We start from the raw sequence: 13,545 nt of genomic DNA, 5'->3' as shown, positions 1-13,545 counted from the left end.
TCATATTATTATTGACACCCCACCCCTCCCATTCGGATTTGGAAATTTTGACCGCGAGGTTACCCAATCCGTGGAAGTGCCCTCGGTTGTTCCACGAGACACCCGCGCCCCCCCCCCACCCAGGGTCCTATCCTCCCATCGGCGGAGGCCCAGACAAAGAGAGACTCTCGCACGTTGATAAAATCGCGGGCGATAAGTAACACGACAGCGCTGCCCAGTTGTGTACTTACTAGTTCTTGTACTTGACGTAGAATTCCTCAACATCGACAGAACCCTCGCCGGAAGGCAGCTGGCGGAACACGCACGCGAGTGTGTAAACACAACAAACAACAACCGTCATTCGCCATTAGGTGGCGGTGATATCACCACGGCGCTTGTGCCAGGCCACGTGCACGTTAAGGCCATGTGAAGTGTAGTACGCCCGCTGGCAGGAGGTCATGGGACAGAACCAGCAGGTGCCATGGGTAGACTGAGATGACTGGCCAATGCACCACCTGTGCACCCTACTATACCAACTTGCTGTGTTTTAGCCACCCGGCACTCCGCTCATTGTGTGCACAAAGATTCACCCCCGTATAGCCTTTGATAGGCTGTTGGGGCAATTGCCGCTAACGAGTAGCACCTGTAAAGGCCGGCACGACACATTAGAGGGTGGGTGGTCGGTGGGTTTGTAACCGCCACGTGAACACACAGGCGGACACACAGGCAGTAAAAATCAGATCGTCCCCACAGTGACACGGACCGGATGGTCACAGACAAAGCCCCTGACACACAAGGCTGCAGTAGGCAACAAAGGCGATACTGTACTGATGATTTCTTACAGCGATTAAACTGATTCTCGGGCGTCTAAATTGTCCTGCTGTTTCTGCCGTCTAAAATAATGAAGACATTGACTTTTGACTTTCGATGACCTAAATCAAGGATGGCTGTGGCGCATTACACGCCCGGGGTGGTGACGTCACGTGACATGCAAGGCATGGTGAGAGTCCCAATCCTACCGTCACAATCGAAGAGATTCATCGCATGATTATAGCCTCCTTCCCACCACCTAAAAAGAACCTAAGCACTTTGTACACATCCCATCAGCGACACGGCATTGTGGGAGTACGTAATATCAGTGCCGTCTAGAAATTGGGTTGTGTGAAATAAATTAAGTTTCAAGATAATTTCAACGAGTGTCAAAACTCAAGAGACCAGAATAGGAGTCTCGTGACCTGGGTGAGCGAGTGAGTGAATGAGTGAGTGTTTTGGTGGTTGGATGGTTGAGTGAGCGAGTGAGCGAGCGAGCGAGCAGTTTGGGTGGGAGGATGGTTGAGTGAGTGATTGAATGAGTGAATGAGCGAGTGAATGAGCAAATGATTTGGGTGGATGTTTCATGTGAGTGGGCTCAAGTTTGCACTTTTATTCTGCGTGCCCGGTGCGAGAACTCGTGAAAGACCAGGAGAGGAGTCTCACATTCGCAAGAGTAACCCCTAGGCTGTCACAAAAATGACAAAAAGCCCAACAAACAAAAACCAAGTACCCTCCGTTCTCCTATAGCGCCGCGTGTTTACATAACGCGAATTGGATATAATGCCATCGAGTGAACGGAACTACGTCGCACAAATAGGAATACGCGGTTGTGCGGCTGCCTCGGCAAAGGATCACACAAAGGCGGCATGCTGCTGAATGCTTCTTAGATGCTACCCACACGCCTCAGTCTTTGTTCGGCCTGCGTATGCATCTCGCGTGTTATTGCGGACTGTCGCTTTAACCTATATTATATATTATGAATTATAACGCGATATTTCCATAACGCGGTGTTCTTTAGGAACGAAACAACTACCGCCGCGTTATAGGAGAGCAGACCGCACAGCCATCAAGCAAAGCAATCGCCAAACGTGGACAGACGAGAGTAACGTCACACTCAAAAACCGCACGTTTAACCCACAAGTCACACGGGGTGGGGCTGGGTCGCACAATCGGCTCCGATAACCCGACTGCAGCAGGCGCAGGCGAACAAGCAACAGGTTGCCCCTGCGAGTGTGCCGAACGATCTCCTGCCGTGTTCGGGCAAGGAGTAAAAAAAAAACAGCCTCCCACCTCGTTCCGGGTCGTCCTTATCGCCAGGATCTTGTCAACGACCGCCGCCTCCTCCTCGCCCAGGTGTTCCTGCGTACGAGCAAAGACACACACGAGCGGCTCCTTCACTGCCACACGCGACACACGTGACACACACGTGTAGTGTAATAGCGCTGACTGGTGGACAGCAGCGGCAGCTGTGCTGGACAGACGGCGCACACGCCGGTGAGGGCGTGCACGGGGTGTCGGCAGAGTAGAGGAACTGGGGTAAGCGTCACGGAGGACCCCGTCTGGAGGCCCCTGGAACCTGCTGGCGGGTTCAAAAAGGGGGCGTGGTCAGGGCGGAGCCAGGCCGCGCCGGGAGCATAAAAGGAGCCGAGAGCGGGGGGCTCGGGGCTGTCGGTTCTGGGAATGGACTCGTCTCGTCGTCGCTGTCGTCTCGTCGCAGTCGCCGCTAAACGTCTCCGCTCGACATTGTGCTCCGTAGGAGAGGAGTTGGCATCTCAGTCGGCGCTGTCAGTGTTAGACGGCTGGTGTTGTGTACAGGCTGGGCTAAGTTACTGTGGAGATCGTGTGGACGAGACCGTGAAAGTTGTTCATGAAGAAGGTGCCTCCTAGAAACTCTGTCTCTGAATCGTTGACACTACATACGCCAGCAGCTCTTCACTGCCCCGCGACAACGGGGAACAGCTGCCGCCGGGGGCAGTCCCTTAGACCAAATACTGCACTCGGAGACATTTGTTACATTATGGGCCTGATATAAATGCGAGCTGTTTTAGTTGTCCAATTGATAACCATCATGAGAGTAACGCTATTTAGACCCGCGATGATAAGTTGATTAGGTCAGCACCACACTGTAAACGGAGGGGGGTGACACTCAGCACCGCCACCTCCTGGCCACACCTCACCACAGCCCCGCGCCTACAACACCTGGCAAGCCCTGGGCGGTGGTGGTGGTGGTGGTGGCGATGGGCCCACTCATCCAGGTTCGCGCCACTGCACAGCTTCCGACATCCGCCGAGATCGGGCTCGGTTGAGCGGCGATTTGATTGTACACGGAAATGTTCCGACATTAATAAGGGTAATTAATTAATGAGAGCAATTAAGGCGAGATGGCAGAGGCAGGGTGCTGCGCTCACGAGTCATTAGCCGAGCCTTGAACGATGAGAAGTCTGAGCGCAGCTCAGCCCAGATGGATGATTTCCACTTGTCCTTGCAGTCACTCCCGCAGGTCTCCCCCCCTTGCCAGTTTATACTAATATCTCAATGCGCTCTGACCTGGTTATCAGGGTAACCGATTTATTAAAGGAGAGCAATGCTATCTTTTTTTTACTTGTCACATAAAGGTCTCCTGCCATAGCGAAGATTAAATCCCCATACAATGAAACCCGGGATCGGGCAAAAACATCAAGTGTAAAATATTACGACAAACCACATCATTTTGATCACACACGGCAGCATCGCCTCCCCATACCGCGAACCAAACTTGGAAGGACCCTCCTGAAAACGATTCTGAAGGCTCGTCGAGGCTTTTGTAATTGAAAACTGAAGTATTTTTTTTATTTTACCGGGTAAGGCCCACACTGAGCTACGCGGCTCGTTTTCAGAAGCAATCCTGGCCATCACAAATGACAGCCCAACGAAGCGGCTTATCATCAACGTCATCACGTGGACATTCACAGCAGCCAAATAACTCTGAACACGTGACATCGATTCTGAAAGTGGAGGGGAAAAACCGGAGGGCCCGAAGAAAAATCCACGCGAACATGGGGAGAGAGACACCGCAAACTCCAAATATACAGCAGCAGGCATCGTCAGGGGTCGGGCGCCGTATCTTGCAGAGCGACGTTCCGACGCCGCAGGGTACCCGCGGTTTGTTTATTTTCAGCGAGCAACACACGAGAGCTCCCCGTACGCCCGCGTGCGCTGCCGGCACGTGGAGCGCAAACGGTGGGACGTCGCGGACGGGCAACGATTGGCGGACGCGAGACGCGGAAGGCGCGTTGCAGAGCGGCGCTGAACAACCGCAAAATATAACTTAAAGAAGATGGTAAGGGAGGAGAGCAAAAAAAAACGTGCAAATGGAAACAGGAAAGAAAAAGAACCCACAAGAAACGAAAGAAATGAGACGGAAAAAACACAAGAGGAACAAGAAGGATGGATTCTCAAGCGGCGTCGTGACATTTCATCACCGCCGCGCACGCCACATGCCTTACGCACGCACTCACGCGCGCACGTACATGCGTGCGTGCGGTGTGCACGCGCAACTCCAGCTGTTGTAAAAGCACTGCTTGGTGAGGAGGGGGGGATTGGTGGGGGAACTGAACCTAGGGGCGGACAGCGTGCGGCGCATGTAGCATGGAACCCGGCCACTCGCAGCCCATGGAGGAGCGAGTTTGTCACGGGTCTATCGACCACCACAAGCCAGGCATGAATCGTCATCACCTACCCCCCACCTCGCCACCCCACGTGCCCGAAGCCCGCTCTCCCCTCCTCCTCCTATCCCCCGCAGCCTGCTCCCCCCCTCCCCGTGGCCGCTGCACGCCATCGCTCACCCGCCCCACTGCCTCCAATCCCGGGTGGCCTCCGCGCTTCCCTCCACCCCCACCCCCCCAGCCCCCCCACCCCACCCACATCCCTCCCAGCTCGGCGCCCAGCCGTCACCCCCGCCGCATTCTAACGCACGCGGAAGGCGGCGGTCGATACCGTTAGTGCCGCAGGGCAGGAGGCATCATCATCATCGTTATCATCGTCATCAGACTCATCAGCGAGGATCGCCCGCCCGCTCACTCGCACGCAGGCCCCACCCCTCGAGGCTCAACGCGCCGTTCGTCCGTATAATCCATGCCGCGACCTTTACCTTCCCTTTCTTCGCCGCAGATGTCACGATGCGCCGGGACTATTTGCCGACCGTCATGCATCCCCCCCCCGGCCCCCGTTAGCTACCGCCGTTAACATTTCCCTTTCTCCTCTCTCTCCGTTTTTTATCTCCCCCCCCCCACCCTTCACGCAACAGCTGGGCTGAGCGAGACGGAGGAGGCAGCAGCTTTAAATAAAAACGGAGGGAACTACGACCTGGGGGTGGGGGGGGGGTGGGAAACAAAAAAAAGAGACAAAGTGGGCAGCGAAGAGCAGAGAAGAGAGAGGGGGAGAGGAAGGAGGGCGCAGCGGAAAGGCTGATAGCTCCGAGTCGAACTTTCGGGTCAATCAAACGGAAGGAGATTTAGAAACCGCGCTGCTGCTGCGGCGGCAACGGCCGGTGATGAACGACCGCGGAGCACGGAGTCCGCCAGCGCTCGCCGCCGGCGCCGGCGTGGTGGCTCACCGCGCCGTGCTGGGCCGAGCGGCCGACCGGGCTGGCGCCGGTCCCCGTCACGTCCACCTCCTCGTCGTCGTCGCCATCATCGTCGTCGGTTAGCTTCATCTCCAGGTCCTCAGTGTAGCGCTTGCGCTTCACGTGCCGGTTCGAGCGCCGCTTCTACGGGAAAGGAAGCAGGGAGGAGAGAGAGGAGGGAGGGAAGGAAGGACGGAGGGAAAGGAGGGAGGGGAGAAGGGAGGGAGGGACGGAGGGATGCCCACCACTGCTGTTAGAGAGAGGAGTTTGTGGGAGCCCTGACGCCGTCACTCGGTGGGGAGAAGGGCCGAGCGCGCGTGTCCTTGTGCCCCCGTACGAGAATGTAATTCCGTAAAGAACTCTGCACAGCACGTGCAGAAGTTAACTTTTGCTCAACGCAAACTTTGGTCGAATCATCCACAACGCGGTTTGAGCGCGGCACAGACGCAACATCCCTCCGGCGGCTTTTCTGGGTCGTGCCCGCGGTGTCCGACGTTTGGTTCCTCGCACCGGAGCCGAACCGTTGGGCATCGTGCCAATTCAAACTCAATAACGCACCGAGGAAAGAGAGAGAGATGAGCAGTGCTGCGAGAAAGTCGCACCTATGAAGGCCAGCACGGCCAGCACCACGCCCGACCGCCTTTGGCTACACAGTGGCGATGTTTACACACCGCACCAGGTACTCGTTTGAGGCCAAGTCAGCCTAGGGGAGGCCCAGGACCAGTTCTGATAATCGTCACCGATGTTGGCCGTGAGCAGAAATCAAACTCGGGTCACCGGGTTCGTAGCGCAGCGCGCTAACCGCTGCACTACCACTCCCCGCACACGCACCTCGCATGCTCCCCAGTCACCGGCCTCTTATCATCGCACCGCCCCTCCTAAGCGCCCTCCCTCCGCCAGCGATAAGCTTCAATAATTCCCGACGTGTCTGTCACATCTCATATCGTTCACCACGAATCACCGCTGTGATACCGGCGCCACCGCCTTGCCACCATCAGCTGGCCCCTGCTCGGCCCGGGTGCTTAGGTCTGAGGGAGTGAGCGTCGATTGTCGGGCAGGAGGTTCGGGGAGAAGAGAGAATTGCGATGTTCAAAACCTAACTAGCGGTTGGGGCCTTGCCCGAGAGACGGGCCCCCATTAGGAAAACTGAAAACTACTTTTTATTTGACCAGGCAAGGCCCACCGAGCTCTTTTTCAGAAGGGACTTGGCCACAAATGATAGCTCAACAAAGTCGTTGATCGTGTGGAAATTTATGGCAGCCAAATTATCTACGCGGAAAAGCCACAAGGAGTCCGAAGACGCTTGTTCAGGACGACCCTGCATTGGGACGTTTGGCCAACACCCGTCAGAGTGGACTACATGGGCGACCGCTTGAGCTGACGAGAATCGGACCACTCCAGATGAAGACTCGATTCGAGTTCCACAGGTCGTCGGCGGCGGCTGCGTCGCCTGGAAGAAGACCGAAATTTAAAAAAGGCAACTCGAGGAGTAGAGGGAGAGACAGAGTAGGGGCGAGACGGTGAGAGGCGCGGCGACGGGAGGAGAAGAGGGAGGAGGCGGCGAGGGGACGGGCCGCGTACCTCGATCAGGCTCTCCTCCTCGGGCGGAGAGGGAGGCGGCGTGCGCTCCATGTCCGAGTGGTCCGGCGAGAGCTCCCCCCCTTTCCTCTTCTTGCTCTTCTTCAGCGAGGCGGGCGACACCGGAGGTTTGCTGCCACGAGCACGCACGACACGCACAATGATCCCCCGTGTAGCCTTAACAGACCGTTGGGGCGAGCGCTGTTAAGAGAGTTGCACCTGTGAAGGCCGGCACGGCATACGAACGAGGGGGTGGGTGGCCAATACCACGGCCGGCCGACTGTCCCCTAGTGGTGATGTTTAACACACAGCATCAGTTACTCATTTTATGCCGAGTCGACCGAGGGGAGGGGGCCCAGGACCGGTTCAGATAATTGTCACCGGCGTTGGCCGTGAGCGGTAATCGAACTTGTGTCGCGAGGTTCATGGTGCAGCGCGCTAACCGCTGCAATACCGCGCTCCCCACGCATATACACGCACACCGAAACTGCGAGCGGCCAACTCGCGTCCAATCATCCGCTTCCGGATGAAGGCCTCCGACGGCACGTGGGCGGCGACTAGGCTTCGCCACGGCAGTCAGTGCGGGGGTGGATGATGGCGGGGACCAGAGGCGGGACAGAGTGTGCAGAACAACGCTGGATTCCGATGCACTGCCCCCTCCGCTGGTGTTTGCACTTCGCGCCGCGTATCACTGCTTCAAACTCAATCACTTGCTTTTTGTTCCTAGATCCTCTACGTCTCTACCACACGGCATCTCGAAAGGAGAGAGTGCGTGGCAAAGTGCAACACTGCCTAACGAGTCCTAGAATAACCACAACTGAGGAAGGGACGTTCCTACGCCCAAAGCGGTGACGCGCCACACGGTGCTACCCAGGCCCGCAGGGCAGCACAACGCCACGTTCTCACCCCCGTGCCCCACCTGACCTCACCACAACTACCCCCCCCACCTGACCTCACCACACTACCCCCCCCACCTGACCTCACCACACTACCCCCCCACCTGACCTCACCACACTACCCCCCCACCTGACCTCACCACACTACCCCCCCACCTGACCTCACCACACTACCCCCCCACCTGACCTCACCACTACCCCCACCTGACCTCACCACTACCCCCCACTACTCCCACCTGACCTCGCCAACAGCCCACCTGTTCTTCTTGCCGCCCTTCGCTTTGGACTGCGTCGTCGAGGCGGCCGGCTTGGGCTTCCTCTCCTTCTTCTCCTTGGGCTCCTTGGGTTTCTTCGGCTCCTTGGGCTTCTTGGGCTCCTTGGGGGCCTTGGGCTCCTTGGGGGGGGCAGCGACGCCGGCCGCGGCCTTCTTCTTGGGCCTCTTGGCCTGCGGCGGCGCGGTGTCGAGGTCGCCGCCGGCGTCGGGCCCCGCCGGCTCCCCCGGCGGACGCCCGTCGTGCATCTCGGCCGGCGCCAGCACGCGGGGGATGTCGGTCTCCCCCCGCGCCCGCGCCTTCGCGATGGCCTCCGCGACGATGCGGCTGGCCTTGTCGCTTGCCTTCTCCTGCGACTGCTTCTTGCGGCCGGGGCCCTTGGCCTTGCCCGGGCCCCGGCCGCCCTTGGCCTTGCCCTGGCCCTGCCCGTTGGGGTCGGCATCGCCACCGCCGCCGCCGTCGTCCTGGGACACGCGCTTGCGCTTGCCCTTGCGGCCGGGCTTCAGCGTGGTCGTGTCGGGTTGGGTGGCGACGGGCTCCTGGTGGCTTAGTGGGACCATCTGTAGGACCTGGGTGTGGGAGACCGAGAGAGAGATGGAGGAACGCGTGAGCGGGTGAACGCACGGGCGTACGTGCACAAGCAGACGGGCAGAGGCAGAGAAACGCACGTGAGCACACGCACACAGAAACACGCACACTCGCACATGGGCACCGAGGCGCACGCACACGGGCAGGCACGAGGACGAGCAGGACACACAGAAAACACAGATCTGCACATTAACGGATAGACACACGCACAAACACGGATACACAGAGAAAGACACAAACACCACACACTTTGACACAGACACGGAGAGCCACAAGATGGGTAACCACCACCACCCGACGACGCGCGGGGCAACACGCCGCGACGGCCACCCCAGCGCACCGAGTTCACCGCACTCGCCCTGCAGCACAGGATCCACCTGCCCGACAAAGACCACGCACCACGGGGTGTGCCGGTTTGCGCTTCACAGGAGGTGGAGGCGGGCGGGGGAGTGGGGGGCGGTGTGGTCGACGGGACAGCCGGTGCCGGCCGTAGGCAAGTGCCGATTATATTCGTGCCGATTTTCATGTGGACACACGCAACTCCGCCGTGCGTCCAGGACACGGGCGGCGCGCTGCCACCCCACCCCCGCAACCCCCGGCTTGGCGTTGCCGTTTACGAGGGACGAGAGAGGAATCGCTCAGCTGGCGGTAAAAGCCGGGGAAGGAAAATCGTACAAGTGCACAGATTCCGTAACACCCTCCCCCTTCCTCCAACACACGCTTATCCTCGGAAGTGTTTTAATTAGGATGTCAAATTCCGAGCAACACAATGAGATGAAGTCACAAGATGCTGTCATCGGCATAAGAGACGCTCGCATGTAGTAACGTAGACTGCTGATGTCACACTGAATGACATCGTCACCTAGGCTCCACAGGCTTATCCATATATAACGGGTGTTGTTTTTTTTAAAGTGATCGCCAAAGTATTGCTCAACCCTTTCAGCAAAAGCTCCGTCATCCGGCACTCAACCATCCGGAACGCCCTATTAACGGGCATCTGTCAGACGGCAATACAAGTCTTCCTTCACGTATCCGGAAAAATTCCGACGGCCATCTGGCACCTTGCCGTGCGTTTATCGTAGATCCGTTGTTGTTTACGGGATCTTCAGGACGCTGCCGAGTGGTGGCGCGAGTGGCAGTTTGTACACTCTGAACGGCCCCACTGCTCTCTACAATCAACTTAGAATGCTCTAAAAGTGACCTCTGTAAAACAGTCAATGATTTGTTATGGCACAGTTAGAATGTAGGCTTAAGTTTCTTTCTTGAAAGTTTTATGCAAGTATGACTCTCGGATAACCGCTGTAATCTGATTAACCGGCACACCTCCATTCCCCACGGGTGCCAGATCGTGGAGCTTATGCTGTAGCAAGTCCCAGTTACCCCCTACTTTGCGGACGGAGGGACAAAACAGAGCCACCGCGTGAACGCTTTCGACCGTGAAATCTTGAAGGCGCTAATTTAAAACACAAATGCAAGCATGAGAAAATAAACCGCGCCGACCCAAATGGAGGAACTCGCAAAAAACTTCGCGCCGAAGCAGGCGCTCATCAGCATCGTGCGGTCAATCAAAACGAGCGCACGGGCAGAAATTATTAATAATCGCTCCCGAGGACAAGAGGAAACGGAGACCACAGAGCTGCTTCATCCACACTCAGCGACTTCCCCACTCCGGCTCTTGGTGCCACGACCGCCGCGGTTCTGAAGCTCACGGCTGAATCCCACTCACGCGTCGCCCCGTGGATTGTGTACGAACCCGGGGCGCGTTCGCATCGTCTCCTTGCCCGGGGGGGGGGGGGGGGGGGAGACGAGCGCGCGCCAACCGCCCACCCGACGCCGGTGGAGCGCGATGGTGGCGAGATGTTATCTCTCTCGCCTGGTATGCAAGAGGTCACGGGTTCAATCCCGACCCTGACACCTGTATATTTGGAGGAGATGTTTGTCTCTCTCTCTCTGCCCGTGGTCACGTGGATTTTTCTCCGGTTCCTTTCATTTTTCTCTCCACATTTAGAATCAACGTCACACGTTTAGATTATTTGGCTGCTATAAATATCCACGTGATGATAAGCCGCTTCGTTGAGCTATCATTTGTGCTAGGCAGGTCACTTCTGAAAAAGAGCTCTGCACAGCTCAGTGGGGCCTTACATTGTAAAAAAAAAAGTTTAGCTTTAATAGTTTAGTCGTTTTTATTGTTGTCATAAACAGGGAAGAAGAATAATGCGTAGGGCATGGAATCCCGAGCGCTGCCCGACGACATTGCCCAAGCGTCCGATTGAGGCAACGTGAAAGCTGACCGGTGGCCGCGATGGGAAACTGCGGTCACGCATTTGCAACTGCGGGTACAACCTCGGTGTGACGAACCGCTTGCGGAGTTCTCACCGCTACAGATCAGGGGGCGTTCACGAGTCCCGCTTTTAAAGGACAATCCAAACATGAACGCACCATCGCCATGTCGCAGAGAAACTTGCACGGGTACCGGGGTCTCCGGGTCGTACAACAAAGTTGTACTACTACCGTCACCACCGACACACACGGGTGCATGTGCACAGCATTCACCATACAGTTGTATATTAGTGTACTGTACAATATAGTACAGTGTAGTACGGCGTGATAAAACGACGACAGTGTTTGGCGGCGCTTACGATCGAAACGCGCGGGGAGCGGCTGACGGACGCACAAACTGACAGGAGGGTGATGCGTTTCCTGCAGCTACGCTCGTCGTGAACGAGGGGCGTGGGGGGGGAGGAGATCGTTTGCAGCGCGGTGCGCGCTATAACGCGGTTATTGCCGAATTATTCTCGCTCTGGCTTTGTTTTGTCTCCCGAGTTGCAGTCAACAACCTTTTTTCAACGACGCGGCCGGCTTCCTCCGAAAACGCAAAGTCCCTATGCGGCAAACACGATGCCAAACTAACGTCTCATGGAGATGAGACCATCGCTACGAGAACGATTGTGGCGCCACCCCCCACCCGTGTCACAGACGGACACGCTTTCAACCTTCCGACGGCAAGGATCGACCACCGATCTCCATGGCCCCCCCTGCTCAAGAAAGGCTCTCGCCTCGAGTCTCAAAACTCATCTTCAGGAGGAGGATGGGATCCCCTGCACAAATTTGCCACTTCGCCAAAAAAAACTTGGAAGTATTTTTTGCTTTGTACGACACTTCCGCTCCCCCGGTCGGGACAGGGAAAATCAATCCCGCGGCCCCCTCTCACGCGCGCGTGCACGACCCGCTCGCAATCGACGGTGGCAGAGGCGGCGGCGAGAGCGGAATCGAAAACGGAGATTAATTAACGGGAGTTTAAAAGTCGATTCCCACAGGCCGGACGTCTTTGGCAAATGGGACCAATGATCTCAGCCACACCCCACACGAGCGCTGAACCCACGGACCTCTGCGCTATGAAGAAGGGCCATCAACCGAAACATCACCCCTTTCATAGTTTGCATCCATCAGGCAGTGCTGGTAACGAATACGTTGAGTTTGATATTCGTGTGACACTTCCGACGCAGGAAGACAACAAAACTGTTTTGTTTTACCCACAGATTATCCCCCCCCCCCCATTCATAAACGGATCAGCACCACCCTGACCATCCACGGTAACCCCACCATTAATACAGACCCCCCCCCCCAGTATCCACACACAGATCCCCAGTATCCACACACAGACCCTCACTGTCCACACAGACCCCTGGTATCCACACACAGACCCTCAGTGTCTAGACAGACCCTTACCATCCACACCAACCCCCAGTATCCACACAGATCTTAATCAGCCACAGACCCTCACCCTCCACACAGACCCCCCAGTCTACACACACAGACCCCCGGTATCCACACAGAACATCAAGTCCAGCGCCACATCCGCATGGTCCCTTACCTTCATCGCAGCGGAAACAACAAGCAGCAGCAGCAGCAAACAGGAGCCGCCTGCATAATTAATCAACGCAAAGCGTCGCCATTACCCAAGGAGGAAAAAAATGTTTACGATTTAAAAATGATCGGCGCAAGTGCACGGACAGCGGGAGGACGGCAGCACTGCAAGCGACGACGGCGCCGATTTATTAATATCGGCGTCGCAGCCGGCTCCCCGGTGACGGCTTTTTCACGGTGGCGCCCGCCGTGCCCGCCAGGGACGATGAGCGAGCGCCGATCGGCGCTGATCGGCGCGGGTCCGAAAGGCCGGGATGTCGCGGATCGTGCTCGTGTTGCTCATATCGCCAAGTCCGGTCCAATCAATGGCTCCATCGCGGCTGCGATCGATAACGGCCATTCCCCTACGCTCCATTTCATACGCAATTAAAATTTATTATTGCCATTATTATTATTATTGTTACTGCTGCTGTTGTCGTTATTGTTATTATCCCTGTAGCTGTCGTGGTCGATGACAGGGAATTCGGTTTGTTGGCCGGTCGGTCCGTACGTTCGCAGAGTGATGGCGGAGTTGGAAGTCACGGGGATGAGATGTTGGGACGCGCGCGCATTGCATGATGTATGCACCCCACCCAAAAACGCACGCTCACAGACACACACACGACACAGACACTCACACGACATCACAGACACTCACTCACAGACACACATGACACTCACCGACACACACCGACCGACTCTCATGCCACTCGGACAGACTGGCACTCAGAGACACACACACACACATAGCGACACTCAGACAGAGACCGACACTCACCAACACAAACTAACAGACACTAACAGATGCACACGAACGCTCAGACACACCGACACTCACAGATGCACACAAATTCACACACACGACACACAGATGCACACAAATTCACACACACGACACACAAGGATAAAA

At 56.7% G+C, this 13,545-nt stretch overlaps 1 protein-coding gene across 1 annotated transcript in view; it reads right to left on the bottom strand.

Moving 5' to 3' along the window:
• LOC133355972 (chromodomain-helicase-DNA-binding protein 7-like) overlaps positions 1–13,545 on the bottom strand; it is a 109,197-nt gene that overhangs the window by 56,754 nt on the left and 38,898 nt on the right. Inside the window, exons 4-8 of the mRNA XM_061573441.1 lie at positions 8,127–8,710; positions 6,977–7,106; positions 5,387–5,539; positions 2,083–2,151; positions 231–289 (exon numbers count right to left, since the gene is read on the bottom strand). Of these exons, the coding sequence (XP_061429425.1) occupies positions 231–289; positions 2,083–2,151; positions 5,387–5,539; positions 6,977–7,106; positions 8,127–8,710 (995 nt within the window). The remainder of the gene's footprint in view (positions 1–230; positions 290–2,082; positions 2,152–5,386; positions 5,540–6,976; positions 7,107–8,126; positions 8,711–13,545) is intronic.

Source organism: Lethenteron reissneri, chromosome 52 (genome assembly GCF_015708825.2).
Source record: "Lethenteron reissneri isolate LAM-NWPU_2019-01 chromosome 52, ASM1570882v1, whole genome shotgun sequence".
NCBI classification, from domain to species: Eukaryota; Metazoa; Chordata; class Hyperoartia; order Petromyzontiformes; family Petromyzontidae; genus Lethenteron; species Lethenteron reissneri.
The sequence above is the reverse complement of the archived record's forward strand: the minus strand, read 5'-3'. Positions and strand labels throughout refer to the sequence as shown.